A 26,544-nucleotide genomic window follows, 5' to 3' on the forward strand; every position below is an offset into this window, starting at 1 on the left:
CGTTCACTCATTCATCTTCTTTTTTGATTTCCCATATATGTGAAAACATATAGTATTTGTCTTTCTCTGACTTACTTCACTAAGCATAATACCCTTCAAATACATCCATGTTGTTGCAAATTGCAGAATTTCACTTTCTTAAAATTTCTGGGTAATATTCCATTGTGTATATATATGTGTGTATATATATACATGTATATATATGTATGCTGCTGCTGCTAAGTTGCTTCAGTCGTGTCCGACTCTGTGTGACCCCATAGACGGCAGCCCACCAGGCTCCCCCGTCCCTGGGATTCTCCAGGCAAGAACACTGGAGTGGGTTGCCATTTCCTTCTCCAATGCATGAAAGTGGAAAGTGAAAGTGAAGTCGCTCAGTCGTGTCTGACTCTTCGCGACCCCATGGACTGCAGCCTTCCAGCCTCCTCCGCCCATGGGATTTTCCAGGCAAGAGTACTGGAGTGGGTCACCAGTGCCTTCTCCATATATATCTATATACATGTATATATATATACACACACACTATATAGATGTCCATTATTTTCAAGATAGCTTTTCAGTTTTTTTCTTTTTATGTTTAGATTTCTAGTTTAAGGAATGATCTAGTAAATATTACCATGAATATATCAACATGTTAACAATATTAAAAATATACATGAATCAATAAGAAAAAATACTAAGACTCCAATAGAAGGGTGAGTGAGGTCAGGAACAGTCATTCACAAAATATGGCTGGTAAATATATTTTAAAATTTAACCTCATTAACAAAAAATATTTAATTAAGTTAAATGAAAAGCATTCATTTAATAGAATTCTCATATATCAAATTAACAGAAATTCTTTTAATTGGACTACTTATTACTGACAGACATTTGGTAAGATAGGTCCTCTCTTATACTGACAGTTGAAATAAAAATTAGTGTAAGTTCTTTGGGAGCAATTTGGCAATCTGAACCAGAATTGTTGACTTTTGGAACTCTATCTTACAGAAATATTCATAAAGGCAATCTAAGAAATTATAGCATGTTTTGTGATAGGATGAGACAAAAAAGAAAAGGAAAGAAAAAAAAGGAAAAGGAACCATCTAAATATCCAACCAGAGGGAAATATGACTAGGCAAGTCAGAAGTGCTGATTAGATTTGGGTTACATGTAAGAGGTGGAGTTTTACCCAGCCATATGGACTATAAATAAACAAACAAGCAGACAGAAAATACTTACTTACATACATACATACTAGCTTGCTTGGGACTTTATACACAGTTTGATCCTCTACTCACTTCAAGTCTTTGCTCAAATGTCAAATTTCTTAGTGAAGTCTTCACTGGCCACCTTATTTAAAATTGCAGCCTCTACTCTCCCCCACACTCCCTATTCAATACTCTTCCATGACTAATTTTCTTAATAACACTGGTCTTTGTGTGTGTGTGTATGTGTGTGTGTGTGCACACGTGCGCTCAGTCACTCAGTGGTGTCCTGCTCTTTGACACCCCAGGGACTGTAGACCACAAGGCTCCTCTGTCCATGGAATTTCCCAGGGAAGAATACTGGAGTTTTGATTGATTGATTTTGTTAATTTCCCATCTCCCACAGCTAGATTATAAGCTCTACATAAACACTGAATTTGTCTCTATTGTTCTGGGCTACGTCTTAGTACAGTGTCAGGCTTATGCTGCTGCTAAGTCACTTTAGTCATGTCCGACTCTGTGCGACTCCATAGACGGCAGCCAGGCTTATAGTAGTTATCAATAAATGCTTTTGAATAAATACGCATTGAAAAGCTAGAGAAAAAAAATCACATATTAGAAGCATTGTTTCTTAAAGGTAGGATCATAAGGGAATTTTAGTCTTATACTTGTCTGTTTTACAAGTCATTATAGTACATCAAGTAATTGTATAAATGCATTGGTCTCCTTACAAAATAGTTTGAGTGTGCTCTGAGGAATGCATCTCTAATGCCTTATTTTTTCCAAGATATAAACTATTTTAATATTTTCATTTTCTTACACATTGAGTACAAGATATTTTAACAGGATGGGGATGTTTGTGCTCATAGTGAACCTTGTTTAAGATATACAGCTCAACAGCCAAAAGAAATTAAAAGAGAATTCTATTTATTTAAGTATTTCAAAAAAACATTAAAATGAATCCAAATATATAGTTCATAGTATTCCTTTTGCTTCTTCCACCCATAGCTCTCAAATCCTAAATATAAACTCAAGGCCTGAATCCATCCTTTTTTGTCTCTGTAATTCTTTCAGTGCTAAGAACTTGTCCACAAGCTCTGAACTGGGGGCAGTAGGGAAGGGGGGCTTGAATTTTTTCAAAATTTTTATTAGTATATGTTGGTGTAGTGGTTGGAGGGAAATCTGTAAGCGTTAGCATGTCGATTCTTTTCATCACATGTATTTTTATCTAGTACCGATCAAATGCTACAATAATTTGTCAATATAAATTATAATATTTTGTATACACATCTTACTAATTTGAGCTGTTTGAAACTTTTATATTCAAGTATCTAGCATAGCACTAGCACATAATAGACATTCAGCAAATGTTGAATAGATGTGTGAATGAACAAACCTACAGACAAAAGACATATGGTTTCTAAGAAAGAAACCACAATGTGTGCTTAAGAAACACAATCGGGTAATAACAAAATAATAAACAAACTCCCATAGGAACACAGAGCAGGAAAATAGTTGACTTTTGAAAGGAGAATAGGAAGAAGAAAAAAAAAATAAGAATGCTCTGGGGAAGGCTTTCACACAGGAGACTGAATTTCAACAATGTTTTAGAGGATCAGGATTTTTCCTGTAGACAAGAGAGTAGAACTGTTATTCTAGACTGAGAGAAAGGCTTGAACAAAAATATAGAATTGAAGAGGTCCTTGGCATGCTGCCATCCATGATGCATGAGGTCGCAAGGAGTTGGACAGGACTGAGTGACTGAAATGAACTGAACTTGGCATTTTAAGGACATTGTGAGTAGACTTTTTGACTGGTAAAGAGATCGCTTGAGAAAAGAGCAACAAAAGGACCAGTCAGGCCATTTAGGACCAGAAAATGTACGACTGCCAAGTTAAGGAATTTGATCTTTATTATATAGATTACCAGGGCTTCTCTGATAGCTCTGTTGGTAAAGAATCCGCCTGCAATGTAGGGGACCTCGGTCCAATTCTGGTTCAATTCCTGGGTCTGGAAGATCTGCTGGAGGAGGGATAGGCTACCCACTCCAGTATTCTTGGGCTTTTCTTGTGGCTCAGCTGATAAAGAATTCGCCTGTAATGCCAAAGACCTGGGTTCGATCCCTGGGTTGGGAAGATCCCTTGGAGAAGGGAAAGGCTACCCACTCCAGTATTCTGGCCTGGAGAATAGTCCATGGGATGACAAAGAGTCCGACAGGACTGAGCGACTTTCACTTTCATACAGATGACTAAAAGGTATTTAAGGTTTACAATTCCAGAAGTGACAAAGGGGGAAAAAATTAAACCCCCATCTCACATTTTGTGTAATAGTGAACGGCAAATGGATTGAAGACTATGGGGGAAAATAAACAAACTCCTAAAAGAAAATGTAGGGTAATGTGTTAATAATTTAAAGTCAGGATAGATTTTTAAAAAATGACCACCCCAAATCTAATTTTTTTCAAATTTTTTCCTTTTCTTTATTTGTAAAATAGGTATAATATTGGCACTAGAATCAAAGGTTGTTAGAAAGAATGAAAATGTTTCAGTCTGGAAGGTGAGAACGGTTAAAAAAAATAAAAAGGAAAGGAAAGCATGGCCTTTTAGGTACCCTGGTGTTTATATTTCAAGTTGTTTTAATATCTGTCAGGCAGACTTGTTCCAAACACTTTCTTAAATGTTTAATAAAGTCTGCTACATAAAAAAAAAAAAAAGAATGAGTTAATATGTACAAAGTGGTTAGAAAGGAGAAGACAATGGCAACCCACTCCAGTACTCTTGCCTGGAAAATCCCATGGACAAAGGAGCCTGGCAGGCTTCAGTCCATGGGGTCGCTAAGAATCAGACACAAATGAACGACTTCACTTTCACTTTTCACTTTCATGCATTGGAGAAGGAAATGCAACCCACTCCAGTGTTCTTGCCTGGAGAATCCCAAGGACGGGGGAGCCTGGTGGGCTGCCGTCTACAGGGTCGCACAGAGTCGGACACGACTGAAGTGACTTAGCAGCAGCAGTGGTTAGAACTGTTACTGGCACATAGTAAACTCTCTATAAATCTCAATTATTTTTTGTATAATTATTTTGTCAAAATTCATATTTTCTGTCCAGGATTTCACATTCCAAGTTAAAAACAACTGATTGGAATAAGAAATTTCCAAGATATATGGAAGACATTTAATATCCAGTGTATGTAAAAACTCCTACAAAACAATAAGAATCACTCAATTTTTTAAATGGGCAGCATATAAAATGTTAACTCAGAGTATGCTATGCTATGCTAAGTCGCTTCAGTCGTGTCCGACTCTGTGTGACCCCACAGACAGCAGCCCACCAGGCTCCCCTGTCCCTGAGATTCTCCAGGCAAGAACACTAGAGTGGGTTGCCATTTCCTTCTCCAATGCATGAAAGTGAAAAGTGAAAGTGAAGTTGCTCAGTCGTGTCTGACTCTTAGAGACCCCATGGACTGCAGCCTTCCAGGCTCCTCCATCCATGGGATTTTCCAGGCAAGAGTACTGGAGTGGGGTGCCATTGCCTTCTCTGATTAACTCAGAGTAGAGGAAAGTAAATTATCAAATAAACTTCAAAAGCTACATTCATTCTCATGAATAATGAGGAAATGTGCAATTAAAATTTTGCAAGATATCAGTTCCTATTGATCAAGTTTACCAAAATTAAAATATTAGTTAATATCAAGCATTAGCAGAGTTGTAGAGAACTAGGAATTCTTATGCAGGGATCATGGGAATATGAATTAGCATGACCTCTTTGGAGAGCAATTCAATAAAACTGAAAATTCAGATATCATGTAAGCCAGTGATACCATGAGATCCTCTTGCACATATGTACTAAGGCACATATATAAGGTGGCAATATGAGTTTTTTTTAATGTTCCTTTCAGACAGAGATGATAACTCAGTTCAGGTTCACTTAAAACATTCACATTACAAAATTTAAAAAAAATTTAGTCTTAGTTCACCTTAAAGTCTTAGATTATATATTTTATTATTCTAAGTCTAGGAAAGCTTAATAAATACTTTTAAGTGAGTTTTTGTAAAAATTAAGTTTCTTTGAATCTTTTAAATTACATTTATAAATTTAATATATTGGATTTTAAATACTTCAATTGTCTTAGGGCAAACAAATCTCAGATACTTAAGAAATTCCTATTAATATAATAAGTTTAAAATATTGAATATGCTTAATCTTAAATTTTCCTAAATGTTCCAATGCTTTTTACAAATTAATAATATTTCAATCTATGATTACAAGTCTAAATCAATTACCTAATTACATTATAGGTAATTTTCATTAGAATCACTTATTTGTTAGATAATCAAATATGACAAATCCTTTTATATATAATGAATATTTAAAATACCAAGCATGTACAAATGCTTTAATCCAAAAATATTATAATTACCTGTTTAATTTGCTGCATTGTGTCTATACTCAGTTTTTATTCTTCTCAGGGCAAACATGTTTTCCCAATAAAGAAATGAGTGAAACATCCCAAGTGGTTTGAAGATTATTTTCTCAACTGGCCTAGATGCATATTGATAGTAGATGTTCAAGGGCATTTTCCCGACTACCTTGGCTACATGCTGAGCCCTGTTTTAGTGTTTTTGTCAACACCCTCCACATGGAGGTGTCTCAAAGCCCATTCTCTTCAAGTCTGGTTATATATTACCTGCATATCACATGTTTTCTTGGAAGTCTGCAACTCTGAATGTGTTGCTGCATCTTGATTCATTTCAATTCATTTACTGACTGTGTCATTAATTCTAAATTACAACAGTTTTCCTATCTTGTAGAACTATAATTGTTCTAGATGTTTAAATGACATTTGTTTGGATTCTGTATATCTCCTAGGGCTTTGTTCAATTTCTTGGTAGTGGTCTGAAAGATGTGCTAATGAGAAAAGAACACTCATAACAGCCTTGTTTCTATATTGATGAATTGGAATCAATCTAAATGAACATCAGTGGGATATTGGATAAATAAAATATGGCATAATCACATAAATGACTATAATACAGAAGTTTGATATATATTTCAATATGTCAATTTGACAAATTTTGAACAAATCTTAAAAAACATAGTGTTGCATGACAAAAGCAAATTGTCAGAAGGTAAATACAATATGTTATGATTTATGTAATATTACTTAGACACACAACTCAAAATTATGTCCTTTACTTGTTATATATATAGTTAGTAAAAGAAAAGAATATAGATTAGAAAGTGAAAGAAAATTTTCATTTTTGTGTTTTGATTTCAATCAGTTAGAGACATCTTTTATTTTGAGCAGCATACTCTGTAAGCAGAAAGCTAAGATCAGAGAGTCTGAATGTTTTCAAAAAACGAGTGTGTGTGTGTGTGTGTGTGTGTTTGTGTGTGTGTGTGGTGGGGAAGGGGTGTGTATGTGAATGATTTCAATGCTGGTAAGCAAAAGTTTTCTTTTAACAAATATATTTCATACCTTAGTAAATAAATATAGTTTCCTAATACAAATAAGTTTTTCATTCTTTTTGGCCATTGAATTTTAAAGGTTCAAGAGGTTATATTTCTGAGAAATTAAACAAAGAATCACTAATCAGATTTTATGTTAATTATAACTGACCACAAGCTTAACTGGTACACTTCCTCCTTAGCTTTTCAGTGAAGAATTGCAATCATAATAGTAATTTAAAGTCTCAAAGTAATTAATGTCAAACCATTATTTCCCATAAAGATATCTTACCATGTAACATTATGACCTACAATTTCTCTGTTAATTTTAACCAAGAGTTAATCAAAATTTTGCAAGTCATATGATTTCATCATACAGGAAATATGGATGCCAAATTTATGATAAAGGCTGCCTCTGGGAAATGAAAGGTGAAGGAAGAATAGAATTGGAGAGGAGTACAAAGAGAACTTCATCATTAAAGTTTTATTTATTTTACTAAAAAATATTCAAGGCAAAGATGACATTTGTTGATTTAGGGGAAATATGTAGTTCACAAAGGCTAAGTACCAGACAGCCCATGCATCGAGTGTACTGGAACAGGGTTCATTGAGGGAAACCCATGGAGAAAGGATCAATAGCAACTTTAGGACCACAACACCTGCTCATCTTCTCATTGCCCATCACTTTCTCTGGCCTTGCACAGAAGGAGAAAGGGCTGTGGAGGTTTTAAGTGACATAATTTTCTGAAACTCTGGACCCTCCCAATGTGACCAAGGGTCAGAATATCATTGTGATAGGACATGGCGGGACACTGGCTCTAGCCCTATCCTACTGACTCAGAGCTCATGTTCATGGTGGTGCATCAGCCTGGTGCCTGACATGAACAGGAGCTTGGGGTCCAAATCTTTCAGTTACAAGTTTAAGACGTAGCTGGATGTTAACAGGACTTACCACCACATTAGCATTTACTGTTGTTTGAAGCACCAGCTCCTCTCTTGGTGCACTGGGGCTTGGTTGCTGGGGGCCTAAGTCTTGCATTGAACAGAATTATGGCTTAAGCACTTGGCAGAAGCCAATTTCAGTGGCATGAACCAACTCCTTTTCTGGAAGCAGCCTGTAGAGAATCACTCCTAAATACTGTTTCTGTTCTTATGTTTCAGTATGCTAATGCTTGCATCTTTTCCTCAATACTTTTGAATGTACATTTTTTCCCCCAAATTAAGAGAAAAACAAAAAGAGAAGTGAAATCTTCAAAAATACAAACACATTCACATACATACACACACGGGTGTGTATGTATGTATATATATGTGTGTGTGTGTGTATATATATATATGTGTATATATATATATATATATAAATTAATGTTGAGAGACATTGAAGGCAGAAAAGATAGACCATTCATGCAATAAATATTTACTGAGCATGTGTTATGTGACAGGGTCTGTTTTAGGCACTAAAATAAAACTGTGAACAAGCTATAGTAATGATCTACTAATCTGCCCAAGTGAGAGACTGAACTAGATCTAGGTAGGTTTGAGCCTCCCTCCCACCCCCCATCTTACCCCTCACAGAGCCCCAAGCTGAGCTCCCTGTGTAATACAGCAGCTTTCCACTAGCTATCTATTTTATACATGATATTGTATATATAGTGTGATAGTCAAGTGTATGAAAGTCGCTCAGTCACGTCGACTTTTTGTATAGAGTCGGCCAAAATACTGGAGTGGGTAGCCTTTCCCTTCTCCATGGGATCTTCCCAACCAGGCCAAATAGTGGAGTGAGTAGCCTTTCCCTTATCCTTGGGATCTTCCCAACCCAGGGATCGAACCCAGGTCTCCCTCATTGCAGACAGATTCTTTACCAGCTGAGCCACAATGGTATGTATATATTGTGGACTTCCCTTGTGGGTCAATGGTAAAGAACTTGCCTGCCAATGCAAGAGGTATAAGAGACGTGGGTTCTATCCCTGGGTTGGGAAGATCCCCAGGAGGAGGGCATGGCAAACCACTCCAGTATTCTTGCCTGGAGAATCCCATGGACAGAGGAACCTGGAAGGCTACAGTCCATGGGATCATAAGGATTCAGACACTACTGAAATGGCTTAGTATGAAGGCGTGCACAGCATGCATGCATTGTATATATATCAGTGCTACTCTCTCAGTTTGTCCCACCCTCTCCAGTTTAGCAATTGATTTGGTGTGTCAGAGCTTAAAAGGATAGGGAGGTGCTGAAGAGAGGATAGTATAAGATAAAAGATAGGAATTGACTTACATGACATTATCCATGGTGCTTATAACTCTTTGCAGCTTATAAAACACCTTCAACGACATTAGCTCCATCATCTCTTACAACAATCTTTGGAACTGGATGTTAATATTTTCATTATGCATTTAAAGAAACTAAGATTCCCAGATATCAGTGATTTCTTCAGGATCAACTTTTCTATGTGATAGAGAAAATCCTAGCCTTCTGCTTCAAGTTCCCATCTTTTTACTGTGTCTTTCTTGAAAACTCACCTCCCGTCTTTGGTTTCATTTACCCCTTTGATACAAAGATCATTATTATTAAATGAAATACCAATCCACACAGAAATTCAGATGTTTTACTCTCTTTAATGAAACACTACAGATCAACAAAGAACTTAAGATACCATTAAGACTAAAAGTGATTTTACGGATGAAAAAACAGAGGATTAAGCATTAAAGCTAAACAAGAGCTGCCAAAATTGTCCCTTTACTGAATCCTTATAAAATTGTTTATCAAACTTCATTAAGAGAGCCTCTCAAAGGAAAGAGCAAATTCATACTAGGAAGTAAATGTTATTATTTAAATTTAACTTGGTTTGTTTCCTTTTATAGTCCTACCGGATGCTTTTTATATGTATATCACTAGCTTATAAATTTTAAATGGCATTTTAAACACTACTTTACCTCTTAATTTGTATTTTATTGCATTTTAATTGTGTAACTTTTTTTCTTTTCAGGGAGATGTAATAGTGTCTTTGCTTGGGCCCAAGTCAAGTCAAAGCATAATTCATCATCAGTAGTAGAACAATGTTTAATAACCAATATCTGGTTTGTATGAAGTAAGCTGGGATTTTTATTCTAGAAAACACTACTTGATGTATAACCTCCATCTAAAGTTAATATAAATTTATGAACTTTTACTTCAGATAAATGTGATTAGTTTTATTATTTGAGCTAACTGTAAGAGTTTCACTGTATTTTTCTTAATTTTTGAAATTTATTTCTATTCTTTTTCTTCATCATATTCCAAGGACATTATAAGTACAAATATGTACTTATAAAATATACAAATAGGTTAGAAATTGTTATTCCTTTAGAAGCAAAGCTTGTAAAGTATTAGGATTACTTAAAACAGAATCTTTATTAAGACAAAAGGTCCACACACTTTTAAATTTCTGCTTTCCAAACTCTGTTTTCCAGTGTTTATAAATTATGCGGCTGTTAGCATTATGAGAATATTGGATATTCATACCCAATTTTAAATAAGAACTTTATACTCTTAGATCTGAGAGGTACAGCTATAGAACTGAGTTAGACTATTTGACTAGCAAAAGACATGACAGCCAATGTCAGAATTGCATTGTTTGGCCAGCAAGCATCACACTCCCAATTCAGAGATAAGAATTAGTCTGGGATACATCAGGGCATTCTTCTCTGCATCCTTCAGAATCTGCTCTGGGTTTTAAGCCCAGACTTAAGTAGGCCCAGATAAAATATAGAGAGTCCCTGGTCTATAGTTTCCATTGGGATGTTATTTTGTCAACAGTTCTAGAGCAACCTTATAGAAATAGGAGTGGGAGGCAGCAACTCCTTCAAATATAGATCGCAACAGTGTGTTCCTTGCTGTTTGTTTTATTTTTTTTTCTCAAAATTTTAAAAATCATTTATTTATTTTAATTTGGCTGCACTGGGTCTTAGTTGCTGCATGTGGGATCCAGCTCCTTGTCCAGGGATCGAACCCAGGCCCCCTGCATTGGGAGCGCAGAGTCTTAGCCACTGGACCACCATGAAAGTCCCAAGCTGTTTGTTTTAAAAAGTCCTGGTGTTTGTAAACTGAGACCATAGGGCAGTATAGCCTGTTCTATAAAGCATTCTAAGTGGAGAGGAGAGCACAAGGCACTTGAAAGTCACTAAACTGTCTGAAAAGTAATATATATTAAAAACAGGATGGAATCAGTGCAACAGTGGGAATTACCTTTTACGAGTATCCATTCACAATCTTCATTTCTTTGGAGCCATCCTTTAGACAAAGAAAGGCAATTTTTAGGTGGACTGAAAGCTTAGATAAGGTTATAAGGATTATAAATGTTCAGGTTATTAGGATTTATAAATTATAAATTTTCTACTGGTTTAAGTCATTAATTCTTGTCTTTTTTTTTAAGGTTTGGACTTTCCATAAAACTTTGTATAACAAAATAAAAATGTAATTGAAAAAATGTGTCTCTTTTTATTTTATATTTTAGAAAACTTTCACATATTCTATTCTCATTGCTCATCAGGCCTAAATGAAAAGCAAAGCCATTTTATTCTTCTTGGATCCTAGGCAACTGATCCTGAACTGAATCTATTCCATTGTATTAAATCATACAATACATAGCCTTTTCAGATTGACTTCTTTCATGTAATAATATGAATTTAAGGTTTTTCTATATCTGCTGATGGCTTTATAGTTCATTCCTTTTTAGGGCTGAATAATATCCAATGTCTGTACCACAGTTTGTCATTCACCAACTGAAAGACGTTTTGGTTGCTTTAAAAATTTGGCAGTTATGATTAAAGTTGCCATAAACATCCATGCACAAGTTTTTATGTAGAATAAGTTTTCAGCTCCTTTGAGAAAATACCAAGGAGTACAATTTCTGGATCATATGGTAAGAGTGTATTTAGTTTTGTAAAAAAACAAAGCCCTAAACTGTCTTCCAAAGTGGTTATACCATTTTTCATTCCCACCAGCAATTTATGAGAGTTCCTATTGCTCCATATTCTTGCCAGCTTTGGTATCATCATGGTCCAAATATTGGCCATTCTAGTAGATGTGTAGTGATACCTCATTATTGTTTTAATTTGCACTTCCTGATATATTGTAGAGTTTACCATAAAATTTTAAGAATTGTTAGCCAACTCATTTTATCCTAGTTAAGGGCCTAAGGAAGGAGTGGTGACTGGGCTAACTTTAGGCTTTTGTGCTAGGTATTCATCATTTCATTTGGTCATTCTCTATAGGCATGTGCCATGAAGAACTTACTGAGAGTTCTGAGAGTAAATTGTTAGCTGCTCTTCCAACTTGAGTAGGGAAGAAAGGAAGATTGTATTTGCTAGTATATAGTTGTACATCATACTTAGTATGTTCATTAGGTTCATCTCTGTGGTGGTGGTGTTGGTAGTGATGTTCAGTCGTTCAGTCACAGCCAACTCTTTGTGATCCCATGGGCTGCAGCATGCCAGGCTTTCTTGTACTTCACCATCTCCTGGAGCTTGCTCAAATTCATGTCCATTGAGTTGGTGATGCCATCCAACCATCTCATTCTCTGTCATCCCCTTCTCCTCCTGCCTTCAATCTTTCCAGCATCAAAGTTGTTTCCAATGAGTTGGCTCTTCACATTAGGTGGCCAAAGCATTGGAGTTTCAGCTTCAGCATCAGTTCTTCCAATGAATATTCAGGGTTGATTTCCTCTAGGATTGACTAGTGTAATCTCCCTGCTGTCCAAGGGATTCTCAAGAGTCTTCTCTAGCACCCTGCTGCTGCTAAGTCGCTTCAGTCGTGTCTGACTCTGTGCGACCCCAGAGACAGCAGCCCACCAGGCTTCCCCGTTCCTGGGATTCTCCAGGCAAGAACACTGGAGTGGGTTGCCATTTCCTTCTCTAGCACCCTACCTCTATGTAGTTACTTACAATTATAAATGAGAGATAAAACACTAGTATTTGCTACTTTGTCCCAGTAGGAGTCTCTCAAAATGTTGCACCCTACTGTGAATAGATTGCTATCAACCCAGTAACAATGTGCATGTTAAAGTTCTTTGCATTTTGCAAAACAACTTCAAGTCCATTGTCACATTATACCCTTACAGTGATCCTATGAGACAGGTGGAACAAGAAGTTGTATTATTATCATAATCTGTATTTTCCAGATGATATGTGCATGCATGCTCAGTCACGCAGTCATGTCTGACTCTGAGACCCTGTGGACTGTAGCCTGAGAGGCTCCTCTGTCCATGGGATTTTCAGGCAAGAATACTGGAGTGGGTTGCCATTTCCTCCTCCAGGGGATCTTCCTTACCCAAGGATCAAACCCTGTCTACTGTGTCTCCTGCATTGGCAGGTGGATTCTTCTCTGCTGAGCCACCTAGAAAGCCCTCCAGATGATATAATTAAGGCTTAAAGAGATGATATCATTTGCCAAAGACCATATATCTGGCAACTTGAGCTTCACTTAGAGACTTGAACTTAAACCTAAAGCTTTGAACAGCTCTTGTACATTTTCCACTATTGTGTAGTCAGTGGTTCATGCCTATATGGTTTTTCTGAGGTCTTATACACCAAAACATAAAAGAGTATGTATTCTTCTATAATTAAGGTTTTATCTCCAAATAATAAAGCAGTTTTTCTCAGTTTTTATCCCCTGTCATTAGATCTTGCCATATGGACCTCTTTTGCTGGAAGCACTCTCCTCGCTCCTCACTCCTCTTCAATGTGTTAGCTCTTCACTCACACTTCAGATCTCAGTTCATACCTCATATTCTCAGGAGAAACACTTTGGGGTGCCCTCCTGTAGGACCTGCCACCCAGCCAGGCTAAATTTGCTCCAAATATCTTTAATGTGAAGGGGAATGTTCAGGGCTGGAGAGGGAGGGGAATGAAGAAAAGAGAGAGACCTGTGGATTCATAAAGCAGCAGGGGCCAATGTTCTACTTCTGAAAAGTACTGTTCAGGAAGTAGTAAGATCTAGGAGGGACCGTAGGCAACCTCAAAAAACCATTCTCCATGGGATGAATGATGTGCAGAAACAGCAAAGAAGCACTGGAACTGAAAAACCAGCAACAGAGGATGATTAATGACCCAGCAAGAAGCAGCACTTTGATGATAGATGGGCCTTGGCATAGAGTAAAATGCTAGAATTATGCCCTGGAAATGGAATAAAACCAACTCTGAGAGATACTAACATTAACTTTTTTTGGTGTGTTGTTTATTTCTGCCAGGTGAGTGAAATGAAAGTTAGAAACTGAATTATAGAAAATATTTTCCTTGGATTCCTGAATTTCTGAATTGAGATTCATACCTGCTGTGCTAAATATTTCTGTGGTCATTTGCATAGTGTCTGCCTCCTCCCTAGACTGTAAGCTCCTTGAGAGCAGGAACTATGTTTTGCTCACTTCTGTATGTTCAACACCTAGAACAGCACCTCCACAGGGAAATTATTACCACAATTATTTGCTGAGTAAATGAATTATCACATGAATGTAAGAAGTGTTGGCCATGCTTTCCCTATATTATAACATGATCTAATATCTTAAATATGACTTCTTCAACATCCTAACAAAATGTCTCAATATCACAGAGGGTAAGAATATTTTAATGGTGGAAAACTTATAAAATGAGCCTTGAAAGCTGCTAAACATAGATCAAAGGTCTTTTTTGTCTACAACAAGATAAAATGCATCTTCTCCCTTAAGACAAAAGGTATAAACAAATCTATGATCACTTTCTTTGGGTGAGCATTGCTGCTGCTTCTTGTGAGATTGTATTCTGCTGACAATTTGGAGCAGTTTTCCTTCAGCATAAAGCACTTAGCAAGATACCTGGTGTGAAGTTGGTCCTCAGAAATAGTCGTTCTCACTTCGATGATCCCAGACCACATCCCCACTTCTTGTCTGAGAACCTCTTTGCTCTTAGCAGCTGGCTGGGTCCTTGCCAAGGCCCAACTCCTCCTGCGGGAAATACAGATTGTGCTTATGACCTCATTTGTTCCTTAATACAACATCTGGGCTTCATGTCTTGTTTGTTCAGGATATAGTACAATGTTCAAATCCACCCTCAGATCCATAGAACATTTACTAGGCTATTTGTCTTCATTTGCTTAGGTTGGCTTACCCAGTTGGTGATAAAACTAAAAGGCTAACAATTTACATGAAACTAGTTCTGGGTTAAATAGAAAGCAGAACATGCTCACTAAATTGGAACCGTTAAAAACATGGTTATGAATCTTATAAAATGAGCACTGCTTTTTTATTTTAAATTGATGAGACATTCAGGTAGCGTCGGTAATGTCTCATGAAAAATGTACTCTCTCCTTGTCTGTGTGTTCTTTGGATAAACCAGCTGTTAAAAGATATGATGTCATTATACCAGGAAGAACAAATGATCCCAGGACACTTTAGAGACCTTTTGTCATAACTCAATAATAGTTTTAGTGAATTTTCTAAATTATTACACATATTCTGATGATTGCTTTAACAATTTCTAAAAGCCCAAAATAATAATGCAAACGTAAAAAGAATAAAAATTCTCTGTCAATACAAATTAAGCATTATATATTACTGTTTCTAAGATTACTAATAAAAATATTTTTAGCTGCTCACTTAATTCTCACTGATAGGGCATTTTAAAAATCACTAAAATGAATGGTAAAATTTTATCCTTAAGATTATGCAGAGTTATCTAGATAAATGGTATTTCAATATTGGTTCTACAGATACTTGTAGAGTAGCAGTTAACCAGTTTTAAAGAGGGGAGTAGAAGGAGTTTTAAATGAAGAAAATAGTATGTGAAAGGCCTAGAAAGGTAGAGAACACAAACTTTTCCAAAAACTCAGATATTTGCTATAGATGGACCATTTACAGTTTCAGGGTATCAAAGACCTATATGAGCACTGCCAGATCATAAAAAAGTCTTGCAGGCCATGTGAAAGGAATTTTTACTTTTTACTGAGGAAAACAGGAAATCATAGAAGAATCTTCAATGTTGGTAATCATCATGTGTTCTGGCAGCAGTACAGAGAAGGGATTGATGAAGGATGTGAGGCCAAGTGAGAAGCCATTGCTGTAATCTAAATGGAAGTATAGATTAAAAGTGTGACAAAATGTGGTCCACTGAGAAGGAAATGGCAAACCAGTATTCTTACCTTAAGAACACCATGAAAAATATGAAAATGCAAAAAGATAGGACACTGAAAGATGAACTCCCCAGGTCGGTAAGTGCCCAATATGCTACTGGATATCAGTGGAGAAATTACTCCAGAAAGAATAAAGAGACGGAACCAAAGCAAAAACAACACCCAGTTGTGGATATGTCTGAGGATGGTAGCAAAGTCCAATGCTGTAAAGAACAATATTGCATAGAAACCTGGAATGTTAGGTCCATGAATCAAGGGAAATTGGAAGTGGTCAAACAGGAGACGGCAAGAGTGAATGTCAACATTTTAGGAATCAGCAAACTAAAATGGACTGGAATGGGTGAATTTAACTCAGATGACCATTATATCTACTACTGTGGGCAAGAATCCCTTAGAAGAAATGGAGTAGCCATCACAGTCAACAAAAGAGTCTGAAGTGCAATACTCGGATGCAGTCTCAAAAACAACAGAATAATCTCTGTTCATTTCCAAGGCAAACCATTCAATATCACAGTAATCCAAGTCTATGCCGCAACCAGTAATGCTGAAGAAGCTGAAGTTGAATGGTTCTATGGAGACCTATAAGACCTTCTGGAACTAACACCTAAAAAAGATGTCCTTTTCATTATAGGGGACTGGAATGCAAAAGTAGGAAGTCAAGAAACACCTGGAGTAACAGGCAAATTTGGCCTTGGAGTACAGAATGAAGCAGGGCAAATGATAATATAGAGTTTTGCCAAGAGAATGAACTGGTCATAGCAAACACCCTCTTCCAACAACACAAGGGAAGACTTTACACATGGACATCATCAGATGATCAATACTGAAAACAGATTGATTATATTCTTTGCAGCCAAAGATGGAGAAGCTCTATACAGTCAGCAAAAACAAGACTGGGAGCTGACTGTGGCTCAGACCATGAACTCCCTATTGCCAAATTCAGACTTAAATTGAAGAAAGTAGGAGAAACCACTAGACCATTCAGGTAGGACCTAAATCAAATCCCTTACGATTATACAGTAGAAGTGAGAAATAGATTTAAGGACCTAGATCTGATAGATAGAGTGCCTAATGAACTATGGAATGAGGTTTGTGACATTGTACAGGAGGCAATGATGAAGACCATCCCCAAGAAAAAGAAATGCAAAAAGGCAAAATGGTTGTCTGAGGAAGGTACAAATAGCTGTGAAAATAAGAGAAGTGAAAGGCAAATGAGAAAAGGAAAGATATAAGCATCTGAATGCAGAGTTCCAAAGAATAGCAAGGAGAGATAAGAAAGCCTTCCTCAGTGATCAGTGCAAAGAAATAGAAGAAAACAATAGAATGGGAAAGACTAGAGATCTCATCAAGAAAATTAGAGATACCAAGGGAATATTTTGTGCAAAGACGAGCACAATAAAGGACAGAAATGGTATGGACCTAACAGAAGCAGAAGATATTAAGAAGAGGTGGCAAGAATACACAGAAGAACTGTACAAAAAAGATCTTCATGACCCAGATAATCACAATGGTGTGATCACTCACCTAGAGCCAGACATCATGGAATATGAAGTCAAGTGGGCCTTAGGAAGCATCACTACAAACAAAACTAGTGGAGGTGATGGAATTCCAATTGACCTATTTCAAATCCTAAAAGATGATGCTATGAAAGTGCTGCACCCAATATGCCAGCAAATTTGGAAAACTCAGCAGTGGCCACAGGACTGGAAAAGGTCAGTTTTCATTCCAATCCCCAGGAAAGACAATGCCAAAGAATGCTCAAACTACCTCTCAACTGCACTCATCTCACACATTAGCAAAGTAATGCTCAAAATTCTCCAAGCCAGGCTTCAATAGTATGTGAACCGTGAACCTGCAGATGTTCAAGCTGGTTTTAGAAAAGGCAGAGGAACCAGAGATCAAATTGCTAACATCTGTTGGATCATCAAGAAAGCAACGGAGTTCCAGAAAAACATCTACTTCTTCTTTATTTACTTATGCCAAAGCCTTTGACTGTGTGGATCACCACAAACTGTGGAAAATTCTTAAAGGGATGGGAATACCAGACCACCTGATCTGCCTCTTTAAAAATCTGTGTGTAGGTCAGGAAACAATAGTTAGAATTGGACATGGAACAACAGACTGGTTCCAAATAGGAAAAGGAGTACGTCAAGGCTGTATATTGTTACCCTGCTTATTTAATTTATATGAAGAGTACATCATGAGAAATGCTGGGCTGGATGAAGCACAAGCTGGAATCAAGATTGCCGGGAGAAATATCAGTAACCTCAGATATGCAGATGATACCACTTAGGGCGGAAAGTGAAGAAGAACTAAAGAGCCTCTTGATGAAAGTGAGAGGAGACTGAAAAGTTGGTTTAAAGCTCAACATTCAGAAAACTAAGATCATAACATCTGGTCCATCACTTCATGGCAAATAGATGGGGAAACAATGGAAACCGTGACAGACTTTTTATTTTGGGAGGCTCCAAAATCACTACAGATGGTGACTACAGTCATGAAATTAAAACATGCTTGCTCCTTGGAAGAAAATCCATGACCAACCTAGACAGCTTATTAAAAAGCAGAGACATTTCTTTGCCAACAAAGATCCATCTAGTCAAAGCTTTGGTTTTTCCATTAGTCAGGTATGGATGTGAGAGTTAGACTAAGAAGAAAGCTGAGTGCCGAAGAATTGATGCTTTTGAACTGTGGTGCTGGAGAAGACTCTTGAGAGTCCCTTGGACTGCAAGATTAAACCAGTCCATTCTAAAGGAGATCAGTCCTGGGTGTTCATTGGAAGGACTGATGTTGAAGCTGAAACTCCAATACTTTGGCCACCCGATGTAAAGAGCTGACTCATTTGAAAAGACCCTGATGCTGGGAAAGATTGAAGGTGGGAGGAGAAGGGGATGACAGAGGATAAGATTCTTGCCACAGTTCCTCTATAAGCAGTATATAAGTGAAAAGTTTACTGAATTCACTGTCTAGTTGTTAATTTGAAATTTTGGGTCATGTTAATTCTGGACCTTCATGTAATTGATCATTTTGAGCATGTGATAATTAAAGCCAATTATTAAGGCCAAATAATTCATCTTACTTTACTGATGTTGCTGCAATCAATAATTGCCATATATCAGTGGCTTTAAATAATAAGGATTTCTCTTTCATATTACCTGTTCATTACAGGTTAGCAGGTGGTCCTGATCCATATTGTTCTGACTCAGAGACCAGATTCCTTCATCAGGATTGTTGTTGGTCACCAAGGCAGGAGGAGAGTGGTAGAACTGGGGAACCATGCAGTGACCCTTAAATGCCAGGAAGAGGTGACATGTGTCCCTTCCACTCACATTTTATTTGCTAAACTATGTCTCGTGGCCACAAATAAGTTTAAAGTTCAGAGAAATATAATCCTACCATTTGCTAGGAACTAGAAACATGTCTTGGGGAAGGAAATGGCAAGCCCTCCGATATTCTTGCCTGGAGAATCCCATGGATGGAGGAGCCTGGCGGGCCGCAGTCCATGGGATCACCCAGAGTTGGACACGACTGAAGCAACTTAGCACAGAGACATATCTACTCTAGTAATTCATGACTATCCCAGGTATTAATCAATTTCACAGTGAAAGTTTCTAGAGCCAAATAAATTTGTGAAACATTGAGTTAAACAAAGTTAAAGAAGTTTCCTAACTACAAGTCTTGTTTGAGCCCTGACTATATTAGTAAGCTTTACTGATCTTCAGGAAAGGGAATATTGTGATGGGGTATTTTTTTCTCCAAAAATCATCTGAAAAGACTCATGTCCTGAAGACAACACTTTAGGAAAGAGTACTCTAAGGTTCTGCCTTTTTAGAATTTATTTCTAAAGAGGAAATAAGTGGGAAAGAGGAGAGGAAAGAAGGAAAGGGAAGAATAAAAGAAGGGGAAAAAACACTGCAAATTTATGGATAAACTTTGAGATTGAGAGTTATGCATAAAAGACCCCAAATTATATTTTTTAGCTAGTTGTGACCCAAAATTACATGTTCTGATCTCTTGTATATGAATTGTTAATTTACTTGAGTATATATTAAACATCATATATCATGCTAGGTGCTTCACTTATATCAGTTGGTACCATCTTAAGACAACATAAAGTGCAGATTATTATCTTCTCCCAGATGAGGAAACTAAAGCTCAGAGAAGCCATTACACAATCAAAGCCATGCAGATAGTAACTTGAGGCTGCTGCTGCTGAGGAGAAAGAGTTGTGTTAACTTCCCAACAAAATGCAGTAAGGGCTCTAGTTAGAGGCATAAGCAACAAACTGTTGTTGGTCAAGAGATTAGAAAGATTAGTTTTCATTTGGGTTGTCTCCTCTCTGATTGGACCTTGAAGGGTATGAAAGGAGTCATATTTGGGCACCTGAGTGGAGAGCCTTAAATGCCAGACTGCATTTTATTCTCCAGGTAATGCTGAGCCACTGAACGTTTTGGGGGTGGGAGTAACAGAATCAGCCAATTATAGCAAGACTTAGAATTTCAAGTTCAAAAGAGTTCTTTAAGTAATTCAATCTTACTCTGTCAACTCACAAATGGGGAAAACAAAGTAAGCCCCTGAATTTGAGGCTCTGCAGCTGGGGCTTTCATTCTTGGCAGTAGCTTTTTCACCTGGATAATGGACATGGCTGGTTAGCTTGCCTGCATCTGGTCACAGGCTGAGCTCAGGTCTTGCAGGCCTCTCATCTTCATCCCAGATTAGCAAGAGCCCTGATGAGGTCTTTAGAGCTGGCAAAAGAGGAGACTATTTTGAGCCTTAGGAGATCAAGTAAGGGTGATGGCAGAGTTCAGAGAAAACAGAGTATATCGAATATCTAGGGTAGGGGTCATTCCTTGGCTGAATAATTTTCTTTTGGGTTTTGCAGAAGCATAGCCCATAGCCGCTGATTTACTGATTTACTGATTTACAGCTTTACTGCAGTGCTTTGTGAAAACTAGCTTTATCAAGTTGAGCTGTATAAGTCTCCAGAGAAAGGAAAAAGTTGGGAATACATGGCTGGATAATTGCTGATGTAAGTGTATTAGACTTGGTCATGCAGACGCCCCTCTGGAGTTGACAAATGACACAGAGTAAGCTGCAGTTTTGGCTCATCAAAGATAAGATAGCTCTGCTTGATGTCAAAACCATCCCTGAACCTTTGGTGATTTTCTTAGCAAATAAGCACTCTACCTCTCAGCTGTGCACACCAGAAACCCAAGTACAACTTATGGCTGCTCTCTCCCTTGCCTCTGTTGCCCAGTCAGTACCAAATCCTTCAGTTATCTAATTATCCTTTTGCCCCATCCTCTCTACCAGGACCTTAGTTTAAGACACCATTATATCTCATCTAAAGTATTGCAAAAGCTTTTTTCTGTTTCCCCTGCCTCAAATATTGTTCCCTTAACCCATTACCTATACTGCAGCCAGAGAGACAAAGAAAGCCTCACTTCTTTGAAACAGTATTCTATTTTTCAGAATCAGAGATGCGTCCAGTGGCAGCATAGATTATTTTGTTATGTTCTCTAGCTTCCCTACAGAAGAACGGCAATGTCACAAATATTATGGGTGAATTGATCTTAATCCACAGGCTCAAGTGATTTTTTCAACTATTACAAAGACTGGAGAAGGAAATGGCAACCCAATCCAGTATTCTTGCCTGAAGAATCCAATGGACAGAGGAGCTTGGTGGGCTACAGTCTGTGGGTTTGCAAGAGTCAGACATGACTTAGTAACTATACTACCACCATCACAAAGACTCAGCAAAATCAACTAAATAATTATTTGTCCAATTTCCTAAAAGAAGGAGACAATAATTCTTTAATATCTCAAATTCTAGGATTTTCAGTACAGGTAAAAGCTTTGCAACAGCTAGTGCTTTCAGAGGATTCCTGGAAGGGAAATTTCATTATTTAGCTGTTTGAGATTATGAATTCAGTTTTCTATTATAAAAACATGTGGTGATAAAGGCATACCTAAAAATGGCACCCCACTCCAGTACTCTTGCTTGGAAAATCCCATGGACGGAGGAGCCTGGTAGGCTGCAATCCATGGGGTCGCTAAGAGTCGGACATGACTGAGCGACTTCACTTTCACTTTTCACTTTCATGCATTGGAGAAGGAAATGGCAGCCCACTCCAGTGTCCTTGCCTGGAGAATCCCAGGGATGGGGGAGCCTGGTGGGCTGCTGTCTATGGGGCCGCACAGAGTCGGACACAACTGAAGTGACTTAGCATAAGTCATAGGGTGAAGGATAACAAGGAAGCGTCTAGTCAGAGAAACACTCCTGAATTCTAAAGGAACATTATCTTTCTACTTTGTCTGGATGATAAGAGAAGCAGACAATCAATAATTATTGACTGTTTATTTTGTCAAGCAGGAGACACATTATCTCATTAGCTCTAGGAAGTAGTCACTGTCATCAATGCAATATTACAGTGAAGGATGCTTGGAGATGTTAAATATTAAGATTAAGATTCTAGATCTGGCAAGTGGGAAAGCAGGATTCAAGCCCAAAACATGAGAACCTGAATTCTTAAGTGTGCATTCTCATTGCTTTGAAATAGATGGTGCTTTCAATACTTACAAAAACCCTTATGAGATAGGTTTTCCCTTCTATAGACATGATTGTGCTTGATTTCTCAGTCATGTCCGACTCTTTGCGACCCCTAGGACTGTAGCCCACTAGGCTCCTCTGTCCATGGGGATTCTCCAGGCAAGAATACTGCAGTGGGTTGCCATGCCCTCCTCCAAGGGATCGTCCCAACCCAGAGATCACCCAGGTCTCCCGTATTGCAGGTGGATTCTTTACTGTCTGAACCACCAGGGAAGCCCAAAATTATTGGAGAGAGTAGCCTATCCCTTCTCCAGGGGATCTCCCCTACCCAGGAATTGAACCAGGGTCTCTTGCATGGTAGGTGGCTTCTTTACCAACTGAGCTACCAGGGAAACCCCTATAGACATGATTGTTGAGGCTTAAAATGTTTAAAACTTGCCCTATATCAGTAAGGGGTAAGGCTGACATTGAAACTCAGACTTGCCTACTTTTAAAATCCATGTTTTCCATGATGTCTTCCAAGTGTCCTGTTGTCTCATGAATGCAGCTAAATAGTAAGTGATGCTGTTCGGAAATGACTGAATAACTAGCAATAATCATAAAAACTCATTTTCAGAACTTCATGGTATCACCTATGTGCTTAGCAAATATCGTTAAAGTGAGGTATTGACCAATTAAATGGCAGGAAAGTTCATATAAATTGGCCGAGAGTGGGAGGGCAACTTCAAAACTTGGTTTGACAATATTCACCATATCAAACTCTCATTCAGTCCTCAGCAAAATGAGGGGTTTCATCTTTATGTTATTTACCTTCTCTGTTATGCTGGCCATTTCAGAAGCAAGGCGTGAAGGATCCAGGAAGCTCTGCGGGTCCGAGTACGTACGCACAGTCATCTACATCTGCGCCAGCTCCAGGTGGAGGCGGCACGCGGGGGCACTCCTGCAGGGTCAGCAAGGTAACGTGGATGCGCATGACTTCTTTATTTATTATTACTTTTTTGAAGATCTATCTTAATAACTGTTTCTCTAGCTACTACTAAGCCACATCCATTTCGGTCTAGGGAGTTAATTATCAAAATAAGCTTAATTTGGCTTGGGAAAGAGATGAACCGCTGGTTTAAAAAAAATATGACATTGTATTCTTTAGGCCCCAGCTTGAAATGAGTTGACTGCGTGACTACTTTGGTGAGCTTAGCATCTATGGCAGGTCCTGGTGGTTGAGCAGGGAGGAGCAGGTGACTTCAAGGGCCATGTTGTAGAAGCAAGATTTTCACATTGGATAATTATAGAATATAATAAGTTGGCATTCAGGCAGCTGCTAAATGAGAATGGGAGGAAATAATCTAACTTTTATTGAGCACTTATTATGTGCCAGGCAGTTTCATGTGTAACATTTCATCTTCTGATAAGGATCTTTGGAAGTAAGTAATGTTACCACCATTTAGTTTTACTGAGGACAAAATTGTTCACCCAGCCGGTTCGCAGTGTGGTTGGGAAGAAAACCAGGGCTTTCTGACTACAAGAGTCGAGGTTTTTTCCTTATTTTACAGTGCGTTTCAGGTGGCGAGAAGATGGTGGGTGTGTGTGCCGTAATACATAATGGCACTGTGGAGGTGGTGATGTTTGATAGAGGCTCTAAGGACTTATGAGGAGTGGGGTGGGAATTCTAGCAGTAATAATTAGGTGCTGATGAGAGTAGATATTGTCTCAAGATGAGAGTGAACTTAGTGTGCTTCAGAAACAGTGAGGCGACTGACTTCACTCTATCTGTTTTTCAACTCAGGTAATTTCAAAGTTGACCATTTCCTACTAATCCTATATTAAAGTGTGAGGTAAATGTTATTTAAGATTCTATTTTAATAATTTTATTTGTTATGTCTTATAATTAAAAGTAAAAGACGAAAGCATGCTTATATAATAAATGTTGTAACCACATACCTGATATAAAGACTTTACAGGTTTCAATTTGATTTAAAATGATTTTGGTAAGCAAAAAGATTTTGGAAAATGATCTACAGTTTTTGTATTTTGGTGGGCCAATGTCTTGAAAAATTGTGAATCAACCAATCCTACTTTAATAATGAGAGGTTCATAGTTACTGCTGCTGCTGCTGCTGCTACTAAGTCGCTTCAGTCGTGTCCGACTCTGTGTGACCCCATAGATGGCAGCCCACCAGGCTCCCCCGTCTCTGGGATTCTCCAGGCAAGAACACTGGAGTGGGTTGCCATTTCCTTCTCCAATGCATGAAAGTGAAAAGTGAAAGTGAAGTCACTCAGTCGTGTCCGACTCCTAGCGATCCCATGGACTGCAGCCTACCAGGCTCCTCCATCCATGGGATTTTCCAGGCAAGAGTACTGGAGTGGGGTGCCATTGCCTTCTCCGTCATAGTTACTAGATGTTAATAAACAATAATGGTTTTTAATCTCAAGACAATAAACATAATTTACCTCTTTGACTATATTTTATCAATCCCTGGATTAGCAAGTCAAAATACAGTAAAAAATATATATATATACATTTCAGTATCTGTAAGACATGGGACGATGGAATGTATGTCTGTGTAAGGCTATTCCCTTTTAACACCACTGACTTCATAATACTGTTATTTAACCTTTCACAGGCTTTCAGAGTACTTTCCCATACATTAGATGTTTAATCCACTACTGGCTTCCCAATCAGTATTCATTCATCTAAATTTTTTCTGGTGCCTGCCAGTGTGCTAAGGTGTCTGATAAGTAAGTCTGAATGAAGTTAAAGTGAGAGAGGCTTATCCATGGACTCTGGGAACAACACTGATAAAACAGTGGGACCCACTTTTAATTTTCAAATATAGAGATTTAAATCTCCACTACCTTCCTTACTGATCAGCTTTGCAGAATGTACACAGGGTTATTTTTTGGTTGATTGTTTTTTGTTGATAATGTATAACTAATATATTTGGAAGCCGCTGGTCACCATGCGGAAGGACCCAGTGCAACTGAAGTCAGGCCCTGACTTGGCTGCGAACTAGCTGAGTGACACTGGCTCTGTCACTCCTCCTCTCTGCACCCACGTTTCCTCCTCTGTAAAATGAGGAGAGTTCTCCCTAAAATATTTAATTTCTCTGAAGCCCCAGACCAACGTTAAAAGTAAAAGTCATCTTCAGGATTCAATTTCTTTCATGCATTTCCCCCAAAGTAGAAGTTGGTTGCTGCCTTTGTCAGATCACTCTAAGAAAGTTATTTTTTCCCTTCTCTATAGCTGAGAGAGGAAACCACTTCCAGCTGCCAAATGAACAGGAGATTTCTGAGGAAAGAGCAGCTCACAACCTTCCGAAGATGGATTTCGCAGGGGAGGAAAGTCTTCAGGGTGAGCAGCTGCCCACGGAAGGGCTTTGGAGGTCAAAGAAGCATTTGGTGATGTCAAGACAAGACTTGCAAACCTTGTGCTGCACTGAAGGCTGTTCCATGTCTGACTTGAGCACTCTTTGTTAGGACGGGAGCAAATCCCCTAGGGTGGCAGAGATTTAGCACATGTTTAATCACAGCGCTTTACTTCCCAGAATAACACTTACATTGTGTCATTAAACTAATGGCTTTTGGGTAGGCAGTTCTTTCCGAAAAGTTGTTGATGAAAGGCGTTTTAGCCACACAAAGTCTATTTTCTCCCTTTGCCAAGGTAAATGCACTGTTCTTTTCAAATTTTAACTAATCCTTTGAAAATTTAAATGTTATGCAAAATTGCAATAAAATTGCCATAAACCAAGCTCACTGTGATTTTTCTGTTTTTAAAACAATTTTAAATAACTTTAAAACAGTAAACAAAAATGCTAATGGTAGAAAAACAAAGTAAGCATAAAAAGAAAATAAAAACCAATGATTACTTCATCATTTAGAAATAACTAACCACTCTACTTTTGTGTTACTATGTATTATTACTGAAAATTTAAACTGATTCACAGTCAAGTATAAGAATCTAAGCAAAGTACATTTTTTCAAAAGTTCTTAAGAGTGCTCTATGCATGTTTTCTATCATGCGGCTCTTCAACATTCTACTTGAGAATAGCTGGGTGCATATATGGGTCAAATAGGGTCCATAAACAGCCAAAATCCAGAAAATGTTTGGGTATTTTACCTCATTCTTATAGTCTGGACAGCCTAGATTTTGCCTTCAGCTACTACTGAGATGAAAAGACATGCTGTTCTCATTCTGGGGACCGAACTACTAAAACTCAGATAGCCAAATC

General features: G+C 37.9%; 2 protein-coding genes across 2 annotated transcripts in view; both read left to right on the plus strand.

The window, feature by feature from the left end:
- The window catches only part of WDR78 (WD repeat domain 78), a 99,576-nt gene extending 88,480 nt beyond the window's left edge, over positions 1 to 11,096 (plus strand). The window contains 1 exon segment of the mRNA XM_027536954.1: positions 9,618 to 11,096. Within this exon segment, the coding sequence (XP_027392755.1) occupies positions 9,618 to 9,680 (63 nt within the window). The 3' untranslated portion in view covers positions 9,681 to 11,096.
- Positions 11,097 to 22,808: 11,712 nt separating this feature from the next.
- Positions 22,809 to 26,057, plus strand: INSL5 (insulin like 5). The gene is made up of 2 exons (XM_027536973.1): positions 22,809 to 23,275; positions 25,560 to 26,057. The coding sequence occupies exons 1-2, from the start codon at positions 23,101 to 23,103 to the stop codon at positions 25,790 to 25,792; spliced, it is 408 nt and encodes a 135-aa protein (XP_027392774.1). The 5' UTR covers positions 22,809 to 23,100; the 3' UTR covers positions 25,793 to 26,057.
- Positions 26,058 to 26,544: the final 487 nt, after the last annotated feature.

This window comes from Bos indicus x Bos taurus, chromosome 3 (assembly GCF_003369695.1).
Source record: "Bos indicus x Bos taurus breed Angus x Brahman F1 hybrid chromosome 3, Bos_hybrid_MaternalHap_v2.0, whole genome shotgun sequence".
NCBI classification, from domain to species: Eukaryota; Metazoa; Chordata; class Mammalia; order Artiodactyla; family Bovidae; genus Bos; species Bos indicus x Bos taurus.

Bases quoted from the DNA above. Each gene is read 5' to 3' on its own strand.
- INSL5 (XM_027536973.1), top strand. From the start codon at position 23,101: ATGAGGGGTTTCATCTTTATGTTATTTACCTTCTCTGTTATGCTGGCC. The intron at 23,276-25,559 runs GTAACGTGGATG...CCTTCTCTATAG, and splicing joins ACTCCTGCAGGGTCAGCAAG to CTGAGAGAGGAAACCACTTC.